Source organism: Bactrocera dorsalis, chromosome 4 (genome assembly GCF_023373825.1).
Source record: "Bactrocera dorsalis isolate Fly_Bdor chromosome 4, ASM2337382v1, whole genome shotgun sequence".
NCBI classification, from domain to species: domain Eukaryota; kingdom Metazoa; phylum Arthropoda; class Insecta; order Diptera; family Tephritidae; genus Bactrocera; species Bactrocera dorsalis.
The window spans coordinates 72,268,516-72,294,020 of NC_064306.1; the positions used below are offsets into that span (position 1 = coordinate 72,268,516).

A 25,505-nucleotide genomic window follows, 5' to 3' on the forward strand; every position below is an offset into this window, starting at 1 on the left:
TATTTACAGAAAGAAAAATTTAGACATTACTTTGGAAAGAAAATCGAAATAATAAAATTTTATTTTGTGCGTGAAGTACCACATACTAAAGCACTGGAAGTAGTCGGATATTACTGTCACATGTCAACACTCAAATGCTATATTGATTATTTCAAGGGGTTAACGGGCAGGATCGCTGAGGTATAAAATTCCAACATTAATGGCACATAAATTATTTATGTATCAAAAGTGGGTCAACGCGACCATTTGAATCAACACAGAAAATTTATAGAAAATTTATATAAAATAGAATAATAATTGGAGAATAACGGTGCTGACGTATTGAAATCAAAGCAAGTAGGAAACTTCAAAAGAATTCTAATTTAAGAGCAAGAAATGGCAAATTCAATCAAAACGCTTGTTTACAAATGTTTTCGAATATTTCGCTTCATATCTACGGATGTCGGCGAAATTCCGTAAACTATTTTACATAAATCAAAGTTGCTTAAGCAATAGACGAAAGCGCAGATAAAAATTATGACAAGGGGGTGAGTATGTAATTGCATTAGCTAATCTGCGAAGAGATCTTAAGTTTAATGCGCGATTAGTCACTGTCAGTGGCAGTCCCGCCAGCTCTCCCCAGCACCTCCTTGGCGTGGTTATTTGCAGGTTGTCTCTTGTGTTGTTATTTGTGCGGGAAGCGGGGCCGTGGGAAAATGGGTCGACAATTGCTATGAGAGTGTTTTTCGGTGGGCGTTTGACAATTTGCGCGCACGCAAAATCACACTTCAAATGACAACGTCCGGGGGAGAAGCATAGAGGGGAAGACGAAGGTAATTTACAGCTATGGCGACGGCCGCCAATGTTGTTTCGCGTTTTCGCAGTTGTCAGCGTGCACGTAATTTACTCAGAGCGACAGCGAAATAAACGAGGAAGATTGTGCAAGAGTTGCGGGGAGGCGGGTGCAACTGCTTGCCGTTTGTCTGAGCGGCTAAGATGGTGTCGCAAGCAAATAAATTGCTGAAAAATTCCCACTTTAGCAATTTGAGGTATTTAGTTCCGTGGAAATTGAACAATTTTTTCAGTTCTGTGGATCTTAAAACAGTGGTCAATAATCAATATCTATGAACATGACTTTTTGGGTGAATAATCTCCTAAAGACCTTTAATTATTCATTCTCTTATAGTAGTCAACAGCTTTGTCTATTCATTACCTTCGACCCACATTTCTTACTCGATGATAAAAAATTGAAGCTGTTCCGGAGGAGTTGCACTTCTGGCATAAGTGACCACAAATACATGTGAATAATTCGCCCACGCATGCACAACAACATGAGCGGTGCAATCCAGAATATTGGTTTCTTTATGAGAATCATGAATATTGTCTCATAGTAATAGGTACAATTATAGATAGAAACTAAGATATACAGCTTTGTAGATTTGAAAAGCAATGTTTTCCTTACATCAATAATGGAAAGACGCTTTGTAATACAGATAGTACATATGTACATAGAGCTTTGACGTCATTGATATCCATCCGTTGGTCCAAACGAATAGTGTTGACGATTTCGTAGAATTTCTTAGATTTTCTGCCTCCACGCGCGCAATCCATTAAGCAAAGAGACAATGAGGAAACGAGAGTTGAGCACAAATTACAGTTGTCCGACTCTGATGAAAGCTTTTCAAGAGGCAAATGTATACTTATATTTATATGTGGGCAGGCATGTAATATTATTTTTAATAAGATAATCTGCAATTTATGGGGTACATAAGCAATGATTGTTTCTATTTTATTTTTATATTTAGGCTCACCACAACAAGCAATTTGTACATTCAGAAAATAACTAGTATTTATTATTATATATGTATGTGTATATGCATAAGTATGTGTTGACAATTTAACAAATTGGATTGGGAAATGGTATGAACCAGCTTTGACATTTAGAAGGTCGCGCCCTTTTGTATTTGGTTAAAATATTTGTTGGCATACCCTTCACAAATAATGAGGCTTATGTAAAAGCACTTGATATACATACATATGTATACCTCAAAAATGAGGGACTAGTACGCTTATGTATGACAGATAAACGGACTTGGCTAAATCGATTCAGCTTATCATGCTGACCATCTAGATATACATTTTAAGGATATTTTCCTTAGGAGTGTTACATATTACAATATACCTTGTTTTAGGGTATTATTGCAATTATGGAACCATAGCACATCGCGATTTTTGCTTTTGATCCCAGTTTCCTTCAGAAATTACAAACAACACATATTTCTGCCAATATATTTTTATATAATACTAGAGAACCCGTCCACGCTTCACTGTGGCTGATACATAGATAATACTACTACTACCATCTATATGATTCCAATTAGTTGGATTACAATTATTAGTTAATGAGATATAGCATTTCTGTGAAGCAACTTGTGTTAATTTACAAAAAAAAATGGATCATAGAGCATTTCGTGTGTTAATAAATCATTGCTTTTTGGAGGAAAATACTGTTGAATTTGGGCTCAGGGAAATCCACCGATGAAAATATATTTGCTAAGCTTAAAGAGGCGAAAGCTCTGTACAAAGTGGGTGCCTCGCAAGTTCATAATCTAACAAAAACCACGAATAACTGATTCTGAGAAGTGTTTGAGTGCTCTCTAATCGGAATAAAGCCGAATTTTTACGTCGGTGATAGAAACATAGCTCCATCATTTCCCACTGGAGTCCAATCGACAGTCATTCTAGTGCACTGCACATGATGAACCGGTTCTCAGGCGTGGAAAGACGAAAAAGACGGCGGGAAAGGTTATGACATCAGTATTTTGGGATGCACGTTGTATAATACATACTCAACGACTGATTACTGAGCCAGTTATAATCTATTTCACTGCATATTTGGTTGCACTTCTTTTCTACTATTCCAAATACTTAGCAATTGCATTATTTTTGAGGAAGAATCTGTTTAAAATTATACGCATATATTCAAATAGTTCCTACAAACATGAATTTTGAACAAATGCTTATGATTTGAAATATAATTTTTGTATTTATGAGTTGAATTAAATTTTGACATAAGGAGATGAAAAGTATCCTATGTCCTTACCCTGGTTCCAAGCTACCTTCTCACCAATTTTCAGCCAAATCGGTTCAGCTGTTGTTGAGTTATAAATGGTGTAACTAACAACAACTTTCATTTATATACATATATAGATAATCACTTACAATTTGGAATTTTCAAAGTAAATATCACAAAGATCAAAATAAATTTTATTATTGATTTTAAAGCATTAAAACTTGAAATTATAATTGCATTAGGAATAGTAAGGACTCATTAAAACAGTTTTTAGCACGGAAAGACACACTTCTCAACCAAAGAAAGTAGGGCAATATATCATCGCAACTACTACAGTTAGATTGGAACAGCTGATATAGTTTGTTCGATTGAATACTGTCTAGTACTTGGTGAATCGAAATAGCAATTTTTATATTTTCGTATTTCTAATCAAATTTCAACTTATTTTTTTTAAATTTATACTAATAAATAAATAAACAAATATTTACCATTTTGGTCAACCACTTTTTGCCATTATGACACAATGTGATTGGTATCACTGGAGGTATACGACTGACATCTATTGACAAAATACGAAAAGAATTTTTCGACTACCCACTATAATTGCTTATAGAAATCGGAGGGACTCATGAGGTCATTTAAACAGTTTTTAGCACGGAAAGACGCACTTCTCAATCAAAGAAAGTAGGACAGTGAGGCAAAGTACAAAGTGTACAAGTACAAAGTGTACTTCTATGAAATTTACATTGGTCTTCTTTAAACGATTTATTTAGTGAGAAGAGTGAGCAAATACAATTTTTAGCTTAAAATCTCCAACTTTAATTACACCAACTACTGCATACTTGTATTTGAAGCACATATATGCCAATAAATTGCCACTCTTTGACGTCATAACCAGCTGGAGACTACAGCCCTGGCAAGGACACCTAGAGCACTCAATAAAAGCAGATGTAAATGACGATTGTTTATTATAGTATATATAAGAACTCTCTTCACATTTGTGCACAGAAATATATTTACCCGCCTAGGCTTTCTGTTGCTATATTTGTGTGTCCTATAATTGTGTGTGTGTGTATAATACGAGCTCATATTCGAGTTCATTGATACTCGCCTTTACGCAAATTCATATCTTCCGCATCGCGATCATGCCCGCCATCACCCGCGGCTCTCGCACTCATTGGTTGCCATTTGGCAACTGACCCACCGCAAAGGCTAACAAACAAACGACCGCAAGACTGCCCAGAGCACACACACCGCATACCCACACACATGCGCACGCCCTAGCCACTTAATCGCGCAGCAGACACGAGTAAAACTGCAGCTATAAATAGTAGTTTATAAATGATTTTGTGATTTTAAAAATATCCGAATATAACTTTGTTGTGCACGCACGCACACACATCGCAACATAATTGTGGCTATTCGCCGGCAGTATTGCATATGGCGAACGCGCAACGAGCATCTGGTAACTGGCCTGTGGCATGCACACGTGCAAGTGCAACATGTAAAAATTGGCGTGCGTTTGGCTCGTTTTGCACGCATTTGCATATCGAAATGTTTATTGCATCAACGGCACATGTGTTGCAACAAGTACAACAATGGCACATAATATTTGAAGTTTATTTACGAGGAAATTCGGTATATCATTTCGGCTATAAATAACGCATTCGCACGTTCGCTGCGGCGCGAGGTCAGATCATGGCAAAGTTGTTTGTTTTTACTATTTTTAATTGCTCTATGATGGAAAAGTTTGCTCCACACACACACACATACAAGTGAACATTAGTATGCGTCTATGTGGATCCATGTGTATATAAAACTACTTATATCGACTCATTAACAGCGCATTGGAGATTAGGAATTCGCAGTTCCTTACCCCGCGCATAATTAGCGTGAGAAGTGTGCAGATGAATAGTGGATCACCTTTGATGAATGTTTGCAATTTGTGGTGTGAAGGCTGCATAGCTTTGAAAGGTATGCGATTCTTGGTCGCTGTTTCTGATTAAAAGGTTATTAGAGCAATAAAATAATGATGGAGCAATTCACTCTAAACGTGATGAGTTCATATACATACAGAATGCAAAATCCATATTCGTACACCTCATATTTTTAAGCTACTTTGCACATAAAAAATATTATTTTTTAAGTATAAAAAAGGTGTATGCCATTTTAAGAATAAACGTATATTTCATTTCATTAAACAAATTTATCTTTCAGAAAAAATTTCGTTTTTTTAAGCAAGTTTAACATTTTCTATAAATCAAAGTTCATATTCATATTGGATACTCTTTTGTTCTAAAACAGAATGTAAGCGACGTGGCATCGATTTCGCCAATTTTTTGTTGAGTTTTTGACATAATTTTTCCCATTCTTTTCGTAAAGCTGATTTAAGGTTCTGAAGGTTTTTAATATTGTTAGTTTTTAATGAATTTTTCGAGACAGACCAAAAGATCTCAATTCGGTTTATGCCAAGGCTCTGAGGTGTCGTTTTCAGGTACTTTGGACAGTTATATAATATCCAATGACTTGTATCTAGCGCCGAATGTTTGGGGTCATTATCCTGCTTGAAGGTAAAGCGACTCCCTAAACCCAATTTTTCAGCACTTTGGTGTAGATTTCGTTTTGGACTGTCTATGTACTTCTTAGCATTCATTATTCCATCAAAAAAGTGAAAATTTTCTACTTCCAAAGCACTGAAAAATATATTTTACAAACGAATTGAGTAGTGGAGTATTATAGTTTTGTTCATCTAGCGGTTGTACGTATCACCTAAAACTAAGCGAGATAGATATAGGGTTATATACATATATAAAAATGATCAGGATGGCGAAAAACGTTGAAATCCGTTTGACTCTCTGTCCGTCCGTCCGTCTGTCCATCTGCCCGTGCAAGATGTAACTTGAGTAAAAATTGAGATACCTTGATGAAACTTTGTATACAGGTTCCTTAGTACAAAAGAAAATCGAGCTCGTAGATGGGCGTAATCGGACCACTGCCACGCCAACAAATCGCCATTAACCGAAAACATAAAAACTGCCATAACTTAGCAATAAATTAATATATAAAACTGTGATTTAGTACAGAGGATCGCAGTAGCAAGGGGCACATTTCGAAAAAAATTGTTGCAAAAGTGGGCATATCTCCTGAACCACTTCAGCTACAACATGCTGAATACAAATCCCATAAAAACTTCTACCAACGGTGTGAAAATGGATGAAATCGGAGAATAACCCCGCTCACTCTCCACATAACGGTACTAATTGTTTTAATCCAATAAAAAGTGTTCAAGCCCCTAGGTACCGAATGTATAGACTCCCCTACCTATAGTTGACTTTTGATTGAAAATGTCGATCAATGTGTGATATATGTAATTGAAGTTAAGTGATAATCCTTCTCTTGTAATGTTATGTCTGAATGTCAAAAATGGCTTGAATCGAACCAATACTTCCCTTAGCCCCATATACCTAATATAAAAATATTCGAACTTCGAACGCCGTAATGAAAACCTTTCAATGGTTATCTTACGTATCCATCATGTAAAGAAAATCTCACAGTTTTTTTAAAATTCAAGGAATCATTATTACTTTTATAGAATATTAATTTATAATCAATTAACACCTTTAATTAATTATTTGTTGCTGAACACACCTCTTGTCGGAAAGCCACCACACTCGCGCTCTCACTCGCTTCGGCATTCAAAAGGTTGACTCATATGTCGAAACGATCGCTCACGATCTCTACAACTATTCACCTTTTTGTCACAAATTGTCGGCCGTTAATACATACATACATATCTATGTATTTTGCATCCCATTATTCGCAGATAAATGAGCGAATGTGGTCAGCTGCTTATAGCTTTCGGCAGCTGGCCGTGGTGACTTTCAACAGGCACACAAACAAGCACACACGTTTATTTATAAGTACAGAGGTATAAATAAATACATGTATCACTACGCGCTTACATACATACATGTATCTAGCTCCAAGAGCGATCGCTGCTCTGGCGTACCTTCCACTGAAATCTGTATCTGCATCTCGGTTTAGTCAACTGGCAGATACAAAGAAGCAACAAAGCATCATCGCTTGCGCATTTATCGCCACTTAAAATTGTTTTCATGCGAAAAAGCGTCGCATTCGCAGCAAATATTCGATTTCGCTAATATATTCGGTTCGCGCCTTTGTATGCTCCAAGAAGATCGGTCGCGGCGCGCTTGTGATATGTTTGCTCTGGTGCGGCCTGACGTAGTCGCCGATCGCGTGCGTTGCAGGCGTGCTGTGCATATTGATGGCTTCGGGCGCGTGACGTCATTGCAAATGTGCGAAAGACAGCCAACGGCAGACGCGCTTTAGTGACGTAATGCACCGACAAAGGCGAAAATCAGCGATCTGTGATTAATCGTCGAAAATGTGAGAGAATTAAAGTGAATTATTGCAAACGAGTTTGTGATCTCATACATAGAATATACATATATGTACATACATATGTATGTATTTGTGTGTTTATTTCTGTTTTTTGGCATTTTGGTGGCATAAACAAAGCAATTTGTGTGTATTATTGCGAAACAAAAGCGCGCTCAAATGCAAGCAAACAAATTTGTGAATTTCAAAGCAAATCAAATATTCTGCACAACTGGAAATACAAAAGCAAACAGCAATAACAACAACAAGTTATGAGACAAACACGATATATGCAGGGCATATCCAGATACTACCGCAAACAGCTTTTGAAACTGAAAACTGTGCCACGGTAACGTTACAATCTGACCGATTTCGAACATAACGGACACTAAGAAAACGGAATGCTTATTTTAACTGACAATGAAATTTTACTTGCAACATAAAGAAGTTAAGTTGTGGTAGCTTTTGTAATATTTTTTTGAATTTATAATCACGCTACCAAAACTGGGACGCTGGGAAGGATCTCTAATATAATTTGTGTCTACTCCGGGTATAACACCGTATACTTTGAGCGTCTTTATACCGAAATTTCTTCAGTTTTGTATATTGTATGTATGTTATCAATATTTGGTAGAGCTTATAACTCGAGAACTAAAGAATTGAGGATATTTCGCATAATACAACGAGCTTCGTGTCCCGTCAAGTCAATGATGGACGAAAAACCTTTATTTAAGATTTATAAAGTCGCCATTCATCTTGAATCTCTTCACGTTGCTCTTCGTCCCAAATGCGGCAATTCTGCTTGTTTACATACCCATTAAACATGAAATGGGCATAATCACTGAAGAAAATTTGACTCAGAAACATCATATCTTCTTGGAACTTTTCAGGAGCCCGTGTCGCTTGAGAAGGTCGAGCGGGTTCAGTTTTTGCACAAGCTGTATTTTGTACGCTTTCAATTCAAGATCTCGACATAAAATGCGTCAAGTTGTACCATTCGTCAGTTCGTCGAACGGTCTTCTCTCAGCTACTGCTGCTATGTTTTCAGGCATACTAAGCCTCTCCATGATGAAATGCCAAACAATACTGAACAAACACAACATGACAGCTTGACACGACTCACCCGTGATCTGTAAAAAAAGTCTATTAGAAAAAGTACCTCTACTTGCATCACCTGTTAGTAGCAACATGCTAATGAATTCAAAATAAATTTTACATTTAATCGAAACAGTATTCCTCATCTATGTAAGTTCGACTGCTCTACCCATTACTCCTTCTTTGTATCCAAAAGACACCACGTACCGTTTGCCAGTGATTGTAGGGCTACTCAAGTTTTACTAAAGAAGTTCAGAAACAAAGCTGTAGAGTCTTCATTCAGCACTCGTTGCATCTACTCCTTACCACCCGCAGTCACGTCACGCTGTTTCATAACTCTCTTCGCTGCTCTCTGCTCTTCCGCTTTGAAGAAGCTGCATAGCTCACATCAAGTTATCTTTACAAATTTTTTCGCTTGTTTACTGTCTTTGCGTTTTCTTGAAACTTTATCTCACTTGGCTTTTTTTTTGTAAATTTTACTTTCAAAATGCGACAATTAATTACTTTGTATGTATATCTGAAGGTATGTGGGGCAAGCCCAGTGTTAAAATTAACAACAGTTGAAGAAACACCCTCACCAAAGCGCGAACACTATTAGGGAACGGAAGCTCTATGTAAATATGTATGTATATATATATTTACTATAGGCATGCTATTTGTGCTCCAAAGTGGGCTACGGTAATTAGCGTGTGGCGACAACGACAGCAACACAACTCAAACGAATTTGAAATAGTAAACAAAAAACCGACTGTCGTCTCAAATCTCAGTGTTTGATGTCAGTTGCGCGTCACAACGCGCGCCGTAGACGCTGTTACGTCTGCAATTACCTTTTAATGAATCGCCGCCGCAGCGGCAGCTGCTGGAGCTGGCAATAAAAATTACAAAATAATTCACAAACCGCAACTGCCAAGAGGCAAAGTGACCGCAGCAACAACCACCGCTAAAAATGAGAATAAAACGGACGGCGCAACAAGAATTTGGAAAAATTTTGCCACAACAACCAGAAATATTTCCACAATTCATTGGCCAGTGGGCCCTTACCCTTTTCGGATTAAAGCTTATGCTTAATTTGGTCATCTCTAGTGTTGTTGCTTTATATGTATGTAGAGTTACTTACATATACATTTACATATGTAGATTTATACAACATTATGTCGAGAAATTTCCACCTCGTGCGCGCTCTCCTTTATTTGCATATTCTATTTTTACTAACTTTTGATGACTTTTTGGAATTAATTATGAAATTGAATCACCAAGCAAACGGTTTTCGTTATCTTCTTAATCCGCTTAAACAGTTTTATGGAAAGTATTTAGAGTGTTAAATTTTACATACAAAACATGATAATTACAAGTGTATTTTATTGTGCTAAAAGAGCGAATGATAGCAGATAATAAAGCTTAGTCTTTTCGAGCGGCGATTTGCGTTACAGTACGTTCTCTTTACACCACAAAATCAAGTTAATTAGCCATTTAGGTGCTTGTCATTAAGCATTACATTTAAACCCGTAGTTTGTTATAAAAAAATGCACGCTAATTCGACTTGAACTCTTTTGGTTTTATGGCTTCAGAGAAATAGCCTTCTTTTGCAGTTAAATATAGGCGCACATTAAAAAGCGTGGCGAAGCTATTGAAGAAGAGGTGCAGTGGTTTTTTTACAAATGGATTCAAGTTAAGAAGTAGAATAGGCGCTGATATCAGGATGTAGTTTCAGCTATCAGACCACTGCAGCGTCTTTCAAGCGCAGATGGCTGCCATCAAAATAGCAGTAGACGTACTATAGCGAGGTGCAGCTTCCTTCAGAGAGGTGTGCGTTGTCGATATCGGAGCAGCTAGACTGACTATGTGATCGCTGTCCAAAGTTGTTTTAGTGCCTAATTGCAGCGGAATAGTCGGAAAATGCAAAACAGTTGAGTTTTCTAGGGAAGGCTCCCTTACCCAAATTTCATCCGATTGGAAGCGAATCAATACTCTGTTGTTCTCTTGCTTTTTAGCGCTGGGCTTAGGGACTCCCCGTGATCTACTAATATAAAAAAAGAAATTTCAACTGTCTATTTGTTGGCTATTGGTGCTGATAATGGAAATATATAGAACATTACATGATAACCCCCTTTCCTTAGAAGCCCTGGTTTATGATCCGATTTCGCAAGTTTCTCGAGACATACGAGAGCCTTTTGATTAATGAAATTCCATCTAAGTTAAAGGTTAGATATATGGCTACTATCGAAATTTTATAATTTTTTTATAAAGATAACGTATACAATTAGAAATACACTAATCAAGTTTGACAGAAAAGTCTGTTCATCGCAATATTCTGATGCTTTGACATACATACGAGTATAACTTTACATCCTTTAGTTTTAGGCATTACATACAAATGTTAAATGGGCGACATTTTCAGAAAGTAAAAAAAAATACGTTTCATCGCAAAGATATCTACTCAGCCATCGTCAGCGATGGAACCAGAGCAGCTGGTAACAAACATTATCTACCATTCAGACCAAAAATTCTTGTAAAACTGAAGTTATTATTCAGCAAGTGTTTTCTAATGTTTATATCTAAAAATAGTTGAAGTTCTCCTAATCGCATCGAGTCACCGCTGATAACCCATTTTCCAATGGATAATATAATTAAAATCACTCCACCGTCTATAAAAAGTAATTATTTTTAGCGCGTTCACCAGCGAAAAAAGTATGTATGTACAGACAAAATATACAAAACAAACAATTAATTTTACTGTCGGAGAATTGTGTTAACCGCTGCAAACTTGGCAGCCAAACGCGCTCGACACCACCAGATAAAAACATTTGTTGTTATAAATTAATTCTTTATTGCCCAGCGCAATTTGTTCAATATTTCTTGTACACAGCACCGAGGGGCTTCACTGTTTGTTTTTGCCATTTTCGAGATTGTCCACTTATTTCGCAGAAATGCTCCAGTGTGCCTCCAACGAAATGCAGCATATCAAAGCCGACTTTTCCATATATTTTTAGTTGTTGTAAAATATGTCTAATTTTGTTTGGTAATTTATGTGAATAGTCCTACTTTTGCAAAGATTTCAGCTTTGTTTGTGATGCTGCGGATGGACATTTATTTTCTTTGGCAAAACTATCAATTCTATTATTTTGGCCTCATTTCGTTGATTTTTTTTTGTACTGTTCGGGATAGTTTTGGATTTGTGGCGATTTTATAAATTTGGAATAAATGCAAACAATGCAGAAAATGTTGTAAAATTTTTAATTTCAAAATATAAAATATTAATATTCGGTGAGGCGCAAATTGCAACGATTTCGTGAACTTCACCTGCTCTGTGCCATTCCACCCCCTGCTGCATGCGCAAATCACAACTGTGGCATTTTGTTGAAATGGCCTACGTCAACTTAAATTAATAAAAACTATCTGGTTTATTCGCACTAATTTTTTCGAGACTTGTCTTTTCATTTATTTATTATTAAATTATTGGCATAGAAAGCTGCAGTTTATGAGAAAAATATGGATAAAGTATTGGTCCAAAATGTAACTTCAACTAACAATACCTACTTTAGCTTAGCTCGACTTAAGCTTTTTCAACAAAATACCACAAATATAAATATATATTGTGAAAAGATAATGCAAAAATGAAATTCAAATTTTTTGAACAATCGCATATAAATACATATACATACTATACATATACATTGTATATACAACATACTCATATACATATGTGTGTATAAGAGCGGATGAATTTACAGGGTTCCAAAAAAAGGAAAAAATACTGAACAACCTTGCCTTTAATTCTAGACTTTAGTTCTAAAACCGGTTTCGAGCCGATTTTTAAGACGAAGTTTTTAGGGATCATACAATTTTTTTCCTCAGCTTTTGAGATATCCGAATGAAATTTAGTCCGTTTGTCCATTTTGATATTCTATTGATCATTTGTCGGAATCTGCGAGATCGGACAACTACAGGGTTTGTCCGGAAAGTAATAGAACTAAGTCAGTTTAAAAAAAAAAATTGAACCAGTCGTTACAATTCTTTAAAAACTTTCAAAATAGCTCCTTCTGCATTGATACAGCGTTGCCAGCGCAATATCCAAGCATTGAAGGCGTCACGAAAGGCATTATCCGGAATAGCCTTGAGAGCCGAGGTGCATTCTGCTTGGATCCCCTCTGTCGTCTCAAAATGCTTGCCTTTCATCGACCTTTTCAAGCAAGGAAATAAAAAAAACCCAAGGGCCAGATCTGGGTTGTAGGGCGGCTGCGGAAGCGTTGGGATGCCAGCCTTGGTTAGGTAGCTGTTCACAAGAAAGGCGGTGTGAGCCGGAGCGTTGTCGTGGTGCAACTTCCAATCGGCTGCGATGTCTTGTCGGTTTGAGTCTCTTGAGGACTTTCACGTAAAGCTTGGCGTTGAGGTTTGTCCAGGAAGAACAAATTTATGTTGGACGATGCATTTGATATCTAAAAAGACAATGAGCATCGTTTCCACTTTGGTGTTTCTCATTATAGCAAAGTTGTTCAGAATGATTCGTAGAACATTTCACTCATACGGGGTTTATAGAAAAAAATCGGCCCGCTCTAGTGTGTACATATATGTTAGAAACCAATTGCGAGTGATTTTTGCCACCACGACTTGGCGACGTTGTCAGCGTCTCACATGCTTGCTACTCATACGTACTACGACATAATATATATTTATACAAACATATGTGTGTATGTGTATGCTTGTAGCTATTCGCATCTATACTAATTATTTCTTGCGATTATAAATAAAGAAGAAAACACCACATGTTTTAAATTCGAAATGCCCGATACAATATTTTTAGTGTCAAACGGTGGAAAACGCAAAATTTGGCGAACAGCTCAACAACAACAACAATAACTTGTGCTAAAGAGTGTCAGTTTGGCAAGAGCAGCAGTAGCGTCGGAGGCGGCGGCAGCGACAGAGTAGACAGGACTAGACGACAGCGACAATTTAATGCTGTAATTGCTATGGCTTTCATGTGAGTGCTGCGAGAACGATTTTAGAAAGCTGCTCGCTTTGAAAGCAAAAAAAAAATAATATTTTAAACAAAAATAACAATAAGTTTCTAAAAATAAACGCGCACCGATTTACCGTTCTTTACACCGCCGCTTAGGAATTTTAATGTTTTTCAAAATAAGCGAACGGGCGCATACTTCAGGTGACTTTTAATGGAATTTTTATACACAAACATACAAATATGGACATACAAGCAGTGTAAGAAGTATACAATGCGTATTAAGGCCCGAAATTTACTTAGTCCTTGCATACTTAACTTTATCCCCATATGTCGCGGGCATTACAAACCAAAGTACTGTTGTAGACAGACACACACACATTTTGAGGAATTTAAAGTTTAAGCAGCCTAAAATTGTTCTTCCTTTAATCTGAGCATTTTCTGCTCTGTCTGCAAAGTTTTCACTTTTTTTGACAAACTCACTTAGAAGTCACTAGAAGAGCGTCGAAACCGACTGATTTTACATAAAAGGTGAGACCTTATTTCTTACACAAATACTTCGGCTGAAAATCCTTCATCGTCAGCCACCAGCAGCCATTTTAACCTCACTGTTCGCTCACTTCTGTCGTTCTTAGGCTTCTTTGCCGCGTTCGCTCCAATCCTTCTGCCGTTAATAGCATATTAAAGTTATAGATTGCTGTTTGTCAAACTGTCTACCGCTTTACGCATCGAGCTCAGCGCTTAGGGTGTTTAATTAGCTTGACGCCGAGGCTGCCATTTCGCTGAAATCTCGCTAATATTCACAATTTATCTTATGGCATCATTTATTATTTCTCGAATTCATTGACCTTTACCGTTATTTGCATAAGCACAATTCAAAATTTATATAGATTTTTACTTAATAGCCAAATAAATAATCAAAGGAGACTCGCTTATGCCTAGCGGGTTAGTCGAATTGCCAAGGTGAAATTAATTTCACTTGAGTGTGCATATTTAATTCGTCGAAGAATTCGCAAATTAATTGAATTACTTTTTTAACCCTTCTGCTATGTTAGAAAAAAATTACACATATAGTGTTTTGGGTCAATTTGACCCACTTATAAAAACTCCACTAATAACACCATTTTATTGAAGGAGTTCATATTTTTTTAATTGAATCAAGTTAAGTGTATGTTAATTGTAGAAAATACTTGAGATATGTATGTTTTAACGGCAATTTTCACAAACTAAGGTGCTGTGTTCCTTGCAAACAAATTTTTTGATTTTGATGACAGAAGAAACATCGCTGTCGTTTTTTGGTGTATTCATTTCTGGCAGAAATATTAGAAGTAGACGCTTCTTCTGCAGATTTGGAGTTTTCTTGAATATTTTTTACTATATTCTTAGCAGCGATTCCTCGCGGCAGTCTCTCTCTGCGGACAATATTTGGTTCGACCATTTGCTTTCCCAGCTCTTCAAGAAAAAGTCTTCGCTTATAAAGCTTGTTGGTGTTCCATGAGGGATTTATCTCTGTCCATATTACGTATCCGTTATATGCCGATAAATCTAACATATTCGAAAAGAGGGCAACTGGCCAACGTTTGGTCTGACGTTTACATGTATAGTTAGCAACCAGCTTATCAAGCGCATCCACACCAGCTTTTGTTTTATTATAGTCAGGTATTATTTCAGGTTTTTTTCTGTCACCCTCATCAACAAGTGGAGAATGGTGAAGGGAGCTCAATGCTACAACAATTTTGTATTTTTTTGAGACGTACGATACAATAGTTACATTCTCCGTAAATAAAAATTTGCTTTCTAAAATGTTCTTTTCCTTCATGTCGACAATTTCTCGTGGCAAAAAAAGCTTATTTTTCCTCACTGTACCGACTAAAGTAATGTTCCTGCGAAGTAGCTGAACGGCGAGATTTTACGTCGTAAAAAAGTTATCGCAAGTAATAGTGTGACCTCTGGGAAGGGGTTCTGATAGGGATAGAACAACACGTTCACCTAAAAATATTTGTATAGAGACGGTTTATTTATACTGTACATAGGTTTGAGACATACAAAAAGCCAATTTATAAATGCATTACCTTGGTTCCTTTCCGGTTGCGTATTTCTTGCCCGTTCTAAATAAACTTCCATGTTCCAGGCATACTTGCTTTTTGAATCACATAGAGCCCATATTTTTAAGCCGTATTTTGCGGGCTTCGATGGAATGTACTGCCTGAAGCTGCAACGACAAGGAAAAGGTACTAACCCCTCATCTGTTGTTACATTTTCATGTAAGTGATAATATGACCTGAGCTGTCGATTCCATTGATCCCAAATGTTTCTTATAGGTGCTAATTTATCACGCTGTCTTCTCTCATCCCTGTCTTTCCAAGCTCATTGTGGCCCGAAAAATAGGTCTGCCATTACTAACTAAGCAAACAATCGACACTTACTCTGTTCACAGGTGCATAAAACGGGAGTTCCCCTTTTTCGAAAAGGCTATAAATTTATCGAGAATATATAAACATAGAGCTGCGCAAAATATACTCGCTTTCCGATAACTAGCTTTCTTTGTCGGCGTTTTTGATCGAGTGATGTAATAATAAACGGCAAAATGTTTCAAAATACTAGGTGGGTCAAATTGACCCAACAACGTAATAAGTGTAATGAAATTACATTTGGCATCCTCCAGCAACATAAAAAACAGATATTATTTTAATTTTCATATTTATCTATTCCTTTTACTGCAGTTAACAAATAGAAGAAGAATCCATACAATACGACTAGACTAACACGCGAATTTCGACGAGTTTTACTGAAAATTGGGTCAAATTGACCCAAACATAGCAGAAGGGTTAAGTACACACTTTCGCAGCTTTTAGCTTGATGAGCTTCGTAGCCGAATATTTAATGGAAAGTGCGTTGCAAATTAGAAGATTTCGTAGAGGACTAATAACACTAGTTTACAGCGATTTTGCGACGGTGATGTTAGAAGCTGCTTCTTGCCAATTTTGGGTTGATAGGAAAAATTATCCTAACACGTATGAATTTTGTGTTGTAGTCAAGGGGTGTAGACATCAAACCAGCATCATTTACTAAAATGGCAAAAATAGATGTACGTGATGAAAAATTTTTGAACACAAATTCGTAATAAGGACCTGTCGAATACTCACACTGTCCTCTTAGCTCTTTTTCTGAGATTTGTTGAGTAGTGTAATTGACGCCTTCAATTCACCATGTCTGTGCTCGCTATGTTTGGGCGCTGCTCTCTAGTAAAATAAATGAGCACGCAAGTGGTTCAACAAAATTAACAAGGTGAATTTAATAATATTTACGCACAACCCTTTTTTGGTAAAGATAGTACGACCTAGCATCTAGAGGCGAGGCACATGGACATAAAGAGTAAAACTAATGTAGCAGCAATGAGTTGTTTATATTCTTACCCTGCGGAGCTTGCTTAGTACCTAATTATACACATATTATGTACATAGAGCACGATATAGTAAATTCTTGCTGAAATCATTTGAGCAGCCAACATACTTTTTAAATTGCTTTATTATTCCGGTCACTCCGTATATATATTATTTAATATTATGTTTTTCAAGGCTACAGCAACCACTGTTCGTATCCGATTACAAGATAATCGAAATCCACTCTGCTCTTTCTTAATAAACGGTAAAACTGCTCAAACTAATTTACGATCTGCAGCCAAAATGGGAAAATAAACAACAACTCAATTTCGATAACAAAAGCACATACTAAAATGAACAACAATAACTAGCGTGGAAGTGTAGTGAAGGGAGTCAAGGTGGGCTGTTGGATGTAGCCACGCTTTTGTATGCCAATAGTCATCGGCAATAATTGCAGAACGCTGATAATTGAATTTGATTTGTAGCCAATTGAATGCAAAGCGACAAGCTGTGCTCTTGAAACGAAAGAAGGCTTCATGCGCACTTACTTACTTTGCAAGTCAAAATTTAAGAACCGACACTATTTTACTATGATACAACTGGTCTTGAAGAGAAATCGATTTTCTATTACTAAAGAATTTTCTGTTGTATTGGGACTGACACTGAAAGATGCATTGAAAAATATAGTCACAACGAATCGAAAATCGATTTACCAAGCATTGGAGAGTGGAGAATCGAACAACTTCTTTATTGCGGAGACAACGCTTACACGGTTATGGCCGATTTTAGAACAGCAGGCTATTGTTTCCTTTTCATTGGTAGGGTTTTAACGTGGCAGGTCCCAAACCCTGCGCACAAGTCTGGGGAGAGGATGTTTTGCCTTCTCACTTTATTTCAAAAGGGTGGTTTTTGGCCACCCAGAGGATACTTGATCTAAGACTGGAAGTGGTGAGCTGATTGAGCCATATGTAAAAAATCGTTTCTGGCCACTCCCAAGTGAATGACGCTCAGAGAAATTTCTTCATTTGCGTAAACTTGTACACATGGGTCCATCTATCAGCTACTAACTGATATAAAAAAGGTAGGTAGTTACGTAGCCGTGCTGACACCATGGACTCATTTAGCACTGGATGCGCTGTCATAGGACCTTCTAATGTTACTAACCCGTTTCATCGCTGCGCGCTAACCATTTGGTGCTCTCAATGAAACTTCTTATATCCGTTCCGTATTTTGTGGACTGCCATTCAAAGTTTGGTGCCTGAAGGTTTCCAAGTATTTTGTGTCGAATTTGTGAAAGAGCTGGCTGCCATTCAATATATGAAAGATACATTTATAAATATATGATAGCAAGCGATTACAACTTCTTAATGCAAGAAAAATAACGATTAGATCAACTGTTTCACACAGTCCTAAACCATTGTCTGCAAGAGCAAATTCAGACTTCTCAACACGTGGGTGTTCATTATATTTCTTATTGCCTTATTAAATACCCTTTACATGTATAAAGTTCAAAATCAGTTAACTGAATTACAAGTCCTACATATATTTTTAATATCACGTTATCATCGAGTGTAGTCCCTATAAACCCTATAACCTTTTCATTTGTTTAACTTCGGAAAATATTAGAAATCTATAGCAAATAACAGCGGCCTAATTCCAGGCGCACAAACACTCATACACCCATGCTGCTATATTTATCTCGCTCGTTGGGGAAAACGCTTAAGCTACAACAAATAATTCAAGCGATTAGCTATGCACACAAGTAAAATGCTGTGGAAAGACAACGTAATGAAGAAGCCTACGTGTTTTCCTGCGCGTACAATCAGACATTCGCAACCATATCTGAAGAATTAACAAATGGAACAAGTATTGAATTATTTATTTGGTATACACATACATCCATGCATTCAATATTCGTATATGTGGATTGTACTTCAACCAATCGGTGCATCTCTAATTCATATCCGGTCACATGAAAAAGTTTAGCTGACAACAATATAATTCAGTACTTTAACTCCGAATGTTCGTCAGTCGCTCAGAATGAGGTTGAAAACCATTCAAACCTCAAATTATGTCAGCAAACCTGGAAACCAAGTTATTCGGAAAATTTTCCAAATAATTCAACTGAAAATAAAATTTTGCAAAAAATTGTCAAATAAATTTTTAATAGTAACATTCTTGATTAAAAATATTTTCATTATTAAAATCACATTTTATTTTTGCTGCTTTATTTATGCAACTCTTCATTGTCTTCTTCCCAAAGTCATGTCCTCTTTATTTATTTTCTTTTCAAACAAATGAAGCCTTTTCATTTAATCAATAAGAACACACACACATTCGCTTATCAATTCGATGTGCTGATGAATCGCTTTACAACAACGTGCAAACTGACAACTTATTCAAAATTAATCAATTCATCACAGAGACCCTAACAAATTGGCTTTTCAATTAATTTCATTGAGCATAAAAAGCAACAAACAAAGCTGAATAATTTAGCTTTTTAAACTGTAAATGCAACAAATACACCAAAGCTATCTACTAGGACATTCATTGGAATCTATTTGAACACATACATACATACATATAAATATATGCTATTCACGAAAGCCTACTAAATACCGTTGCATAATCCACTATAGAAAATTCGAAAATAGTTTGCTTTGAAGATAAAATTAATCTGACGCAAATGAATGAGAGCGTACTTACATGTACAGGTACATACATATGTAAATATGTCTGTATGCAAATATCTACTTCTATGTATGTATAGAGCAGCAAAAGCAGATACAAATCGATTCTTCGTTGAAATAAGAGCTCTACTATTTATTGCTGGTGAATTAAATGTTTGAAAATAGAGAATACAAAATTCTTTCAACATTATTCCATGCATGTATGTACGTTAGCTATACTTACATATACATATAAGCTCGTCCCAAAGGAAATATTGGATTTATATGTCTGCTGCACTCCATAGACACAATTTGGCAGGATAAGCGTCGGAACATGGTGTCAGAAGGAATTTTGAGAAAAAGAGCAAATTCTAAATGGAGTCAATTCTGGTACAAGCCTGGGCCATTTGAGGTTGAAATGTTGGGCGGACAAGCCAAGAGCATGTCAAAACTGTCACTCGCACATTGCTGGTGCTTTTCCCGCCCACCCATAAATACCGGGCTAACACAGGCGGACGAATAAAACTCGAATCCGAGAGGAACAGCTCAATTCAAAAGCGTTCAGAAATATTTTTTCCCATTTAACACTCATGTATTGGTGTTTTTGCATTTTTTGTTTTTTAATTTTTTTCGCGTCCCGCATTTTTTCAACTTCTACGTATTTGTGTGTGTGTGTGTGTGTGTGTGCGTGTACGTACGCACGAGTATTTTTGTGACGCACATGACACGCCTAAATAACAGCACCGTCGCCGCCTATTGTGTCAGTCATGTCGAAAGCATTTGCTGCGACGCAACCACAACAACAACAAAGGCAAAGCGCTGGCTGGCATAAAGTCAATTCTTTGTCCAAAAAAACCAAAACAAAAACAAAAAAGCGACGGCAGCGATTACGGCGATGCGTCGCAGTTGATTGCTTTGGCAAACTACGCGAACAAACGCACCAATTGTCATTTTGACATTTCGCTCTTATTGCGCTGTCATTTAAGCGACGTGTGTTTGAGTCAAGTTGAAGGTGGGTCGCGACAAACGAACGAGCTGTGAAAAAAACTCTCAAAACAAATAATAAATTGTTCTCACCATTTCGCCCAATAAATGGCAAGGACCGAGGTGTGTTCAACAGCAAAAAGGCAGGAGTGCAACAAAACACAACAACAACAGAAAGTAATGATTTCCAATTTGATTGTGTGTTGATGGGAAGTATTGAAATCAGTAATGAATCTCTGTCGGTTATCATTCCTTCGTTAAAAGCACATTATTCAAATGTACGCGTAAAGTCTACGCTAAGAACGTAGCAAAATATTCACGAAAACCATTTTAATGACCGTTTCCAAACCAAAAATAAGTGTGAGATAGTTTTTCCGAAAGTTTGTGTGAATATGTATGAGTATCCACTGCCAAACAAAATTTTCTAAAAAAGGAAAATATTGTATTTCCACTGAACAGGCCATCTCAATTTCCAATCGTATGGCTCGGCAAATGCCTTAAGTTACATTCATACTCATATGTCTGAATGTTTGTTTATTTCATAAAAAAAAATCAAGTTGAAGTAAACAGGCAACGAATTCCAGTAATTATTTTCGGTTTTATTAGCAGACAGCCGGGCGACGCCGGAGGAATTCCTTTGGCTTGCTGTTTGAGCAACGCACTCATTATTTACTTTCCTTGATTAGACAGCATTCGCATCCGTGGATGTGTGGCAAGCTATATACTTCACTACGAATTATCCACTTTGCTTGTTGTTGTTGCCCTTTTTCCTGCTCGACGGCCAGCGCAATTATGAACGCGGCATTAAGCAGCAAATGAAGCGAAGGCGAATCGTAAGCAATTCACTCGCGGTCTTTCCAGTATTTTAACCCAGAGGAATCGATTATTTACGATGCGACTGGGGTTGTGGAAGGGGAGTAATCTTAGTTAATTTCACTCATTCTGAAATATGCAAAGTCCCGGAAGCGAAATCGTTGAAAATTTGTATTTCGAAATGTCTCGAGTCAACTGATTGCCGAGACACAGCAGAGCTTTAACTAGTATCATAAATTTAACAGACACGGAAACACAGTGATTGCAACTACGTAGCGGCGTTGTGGAATCTGTATATATTTCCGTCCACTGAGCATGTGATAGATAATGGGGGTGGTGATAAGACCGATGTGTTGATAAGATGTAATTACAGTAAACGCAGACAGACAAACATGCAAACACACTTTTATAATTATTTGTACAACTAAAAATGTAACCAAAACAATTAAAGTAGGAATACATTGTGTCGCTGGTTAGCTTTGGCTATATGCACGGCACACATACGAGTTTAATATTCAAACTCTCTAAATAACGGGCATAATTTACTGAAAACCATCAGCAAGTAATGGACCAATCATTCTAGCTAAATGCTACAAGACTACTTACAACTTGCTGGCGATGCCGCAGTACTCTCACCTTCTTAGAGCTTCTGGCAACGGGACATATTGTTAACAAATGCACGAACCATTCCTCAAACGGTGTTCCAAGCTATATAGTATGATACAAATCAAATTCATATGAAGTACAATTTTTGATAGAAATTAATAATAATTCGACGTTGTGAACCTATCGCTTTTCTTTTCGAAAAGTGGTCCCCTTACCCTTGGTAATGCCTGAAATAGTTACTTTCGACTTCCGCACACCTCTCTATTGTTCTATTGTCACTATCTATTGCCATATACTATATGCATATATCTGTCTCGCACCTCGTATAACGGTAACGAAAATGACATGGCAAAGCAGGTGTCTCCCGGGTATAAAATTGCTATTCTATTTAATGTTGCTGTGGCTAAAGCACACACGGTTTTTGTTTTGAACATACCGTTAGAGCACATACATAGGCAAATCAAAAATAAATACTTAATGTGTGCGAATAAATACTCGTAAAATTTGTGAGAAAAACAAACATCGATGAATGACCTTGTCAAAAGTGGGGAAAAGATAAAAAAATGTGAATACTCAGTCTGACTGGCACGGAAATTAATGAATTTTAAATGACTTTCCAGTGAAAATAAAACAGAAAAAACAGATAGAGATCAAAAACAACAACAACAACACAAAATAAAAAAAAAAAAAAAAACAAATAAACAAGTGACAAATAATGACAACAATTTAGTGGAACATTTGAGAAGTGAATACTCCACATCACTAAGCAACAGCTGAGGCGGAACGCGAAAACAAATAGCTAAACAACAACAACAAACAATATCAGCACATAAACAAAAACGAAAACAATAAACCGCACATTAAATTGTAGTGTTTGAGGTCAGCCAAACAACAAGTGTTAGCCGCATGCCACCGGCGGCAACAACAACAACAACAAGAACAACAACTCGCCAACTAACTTGAAACTTGCCAATACACGAATTTACCAACTTACCACTGCTTAGTACCCCGCTCCTCCCTGCCAGTGAGTGCGCCGCACGGGTACTCGCACCTAATCGCAATCCCATTAGTGGACACAGACTGCAGCAATGTTTATTTCGTATCTGAACTGCGAAGGCGACAGCGAGAGTAGCCACAGCGACACGATGTCCGTGGAGCAACTGCTGCACGCCGTACGTGAGCAAACCGAGTCCGAGGACGAGAGCAGCGACGACGACGCCGACAACAGTGCTGATGGTGGTGGCGTCGGCGGTCGTTGTAAGGACGCGGACGATGGCAGTGAGTCTGAATCAAGTCATACGGTCGATTCGACGAACAGCGGTGCACCGCTGCTACGCCGCTTCCGACGCTCGTCCATTGGCATGCAACGCAAGGCGGCATTTCGTCAGCGGAAAATGGATTCGTTGGGCACGTGGCGGAAGCGGTAAGTGAGATCGATATCAAGCGGAAGGAAGTACTCGCATACGTGCATGGAATATATGCGTGTATGTACTTGTGACAGGTGCGAGTGTGCCCACTGCATGGTGCCACCTTTGGGTATCAAGACTATTTGTCAATGCAAAATCATTAACAAAATATGCACGGCATGAGATAGAACCTAAGACCTTTGTCATGGGCAGAAAATTTTAAATTAAATTCAGTAGTAACTTTCACAAAGGTTTACGGAAATTCTATGATAAAATAAATAAATATTAACCGTTATTTAAGGTGTGTGGTGAGAGACCACGGTTGCATTTAAATAAGGAAAATCTGCGCGGAAGTGCATAGTTTAATGCAAAGAGCGCCCATTTTTAAACAATTATGTGGTGCATATGCCAAATTACTCGGAAATGTTGAATAATCACATCTCTTCAGGATAAAGTCTGAAAAATTCTAAATTTGAGGAAAGTGTCCGTAACTTAAAAATTTCCTCAAACAATTATTTCACCATTTTAAACAATTATGTTATGAACTATTCTTCCATATATTGGGTAGTCGAAAAAGTTTTTTCGCATTTCTAATCAAACTTGTCCATCTGTCTGTATATGTACGAACTAGTCCCTCAGCTTTTAAAATAACGTTTTGAAATTTTGCAAACGTCATTTTCTCTTCAAGAAGCTGCTCATTTGTCGGAACTACCGACATCGGACTACTATAATATATAGCTGCCATACAAACTGAACGATCGGAATCTAGTGCTGGTATGGAAAAATTTTGCATTTGACAAGATATATTCATGAAATTCGGTATAGATAATTTTTCAAGGCAACATCCCCGAAAAAATTGTTCAGATCGGTTAACTATAGCAATAGCTGCCATGCAAACTGAATGATCAAGAGCTTGTATGGAAAACGTTCGTGTTTGACGTGGTATCTTCACGAAATATAATCTCCGAAAAAAATGTTCAGGTCGGATTACTATAGCATATACATAGCTTCCATACAAACTAAACATATAGTTACTAAAACACTGTGAAGGATATATTAGCTTCAGTGCAGCCGAAGTTAAGGTTTTTTCTTGTTTATATAAACATTTCAAAATATAGCGAATTTCTTCATTATTCATTTTTGAACAGCAGCATTTTTGAACAGCAGCTTTTTTTCAACTTCCCCGAATTTAATTTTTTTTTTGTTAGACAGTGACTACTGGACAGTACTTGTTCAGAAGAAACAAAGTATCTATTGAAGCTCATATTTTTAATATCTCTAATATCGATTATGAAAGACTAAATTCAAATTTCGATAGCGATACAAGAACTTATTAACCTACAAACTGGTTACAAAAAGATTCACACGACGGAAAGTTCCTTCTAGAGGAGAGTGCGATTACTAAACTAAAAACAACTTCGCGCTCACACTCACAGAAAAACTGCGAAAGACGGGAAAGCATTGAAAACATAACTAATCCAACACCCTCCCCCACTGAATCAATTTTACTCAACGTGAATGAGAAAAAAGTGTCAAATTTATGCAAATCTCATAAAGAAATGCCTGTCAACTTGTTGTTGTTGAGATGCACGACAACACAAATGCTCCTGCATTTTCATGCACATGCAAAAAAGTGCACAAAAGCGAATAAAAAATGGCGACGAGAACACAAGTGGAAGCCGTTTCTGTCAAATCGCATTATTGCAGAACCCAAGCTGTATTTGTGCTAAACAAAAACGACACACACACACAGATCCAAACAGGCGGTGACAGCGGAAAGACATTAGCAATGCGTTGACTGCTGCCGTTGCCGGTGCTGGTGACGATAACTGGCAACATCAACAATAACAAGCGAACACACAAAGCGACAATGACGAAATGACGGAGTGATGGACCACCGCCACCCTCACCCACTCACACATTCACAACAATGGCAGAGCGCAAGGCTACAGGTTGCATGGCCAACACGCATTTATTATGCGAGTGTGTGTGTCAAAGTGCTAGGGCGCACAGGCACACACATACATGAAAAGCACTCCGCTGGCAGGCAACTTCTTTCGCCGGCTTTCCGGTTTACCCCTTTGCCCAGTATGCAGTTGTTCGGTTGTCCAACTGTCCATCCGAGTGTCCCATTTGCGTGTCTTC

At 37.4% G+C, this 25,505-nt stretch overlaps 1 protein-coding gene and 1 long non-coding RNA gene across 4 annotated transcripts in view; one reads left to right on the forward strand and one right to left on the reverse strand.

Annotated features, from left to right (window-relative positions):
• Nucleotides 1-25,505, forward strand: part of LOC105225548 (eye-specific diacylglycerol kinase) — a 198,359-nt gene that overhangs the window by 152,584 nt on the left and 20,270 nt on the right. Inside the window, exons 1-2 of one of the 3 annotated variants that reach the window (XM_049455792.1) lie at nt 7,090-7,459; nt 22,575-23,377. The exons of the other annotated variants lie outside the window; for them this stretch is intronic. Coding sequence (XP_049311749.1) covers nt 23,043-23,377 — 335 coding nt within the window. The 5' untranslated portion in view covers nt 7,090-7,459; nt 22,575-23,042. Of the gene's footprint in view, nt 1-7,089; nt 7,460-22,574; nt 23,378-25,505 lie in introns of those variants that run through there. 3 annotated transcript variants of the gene reach the window in all.
• On the reverse strand, nt 14,750-16,334 carry LOC125778420 (uncharacterized). The gene is made up of 3 exons (XR_007422686.1): nt 15,781-16,334; nt 15,572-15,711; nt 14,750-15,488 (listed from the first exon to the last, which is right to left on the reverse strand). It is a non-coding gene; the product is annotated as an uncharacterized LOC125778420 (long non-coding RNA).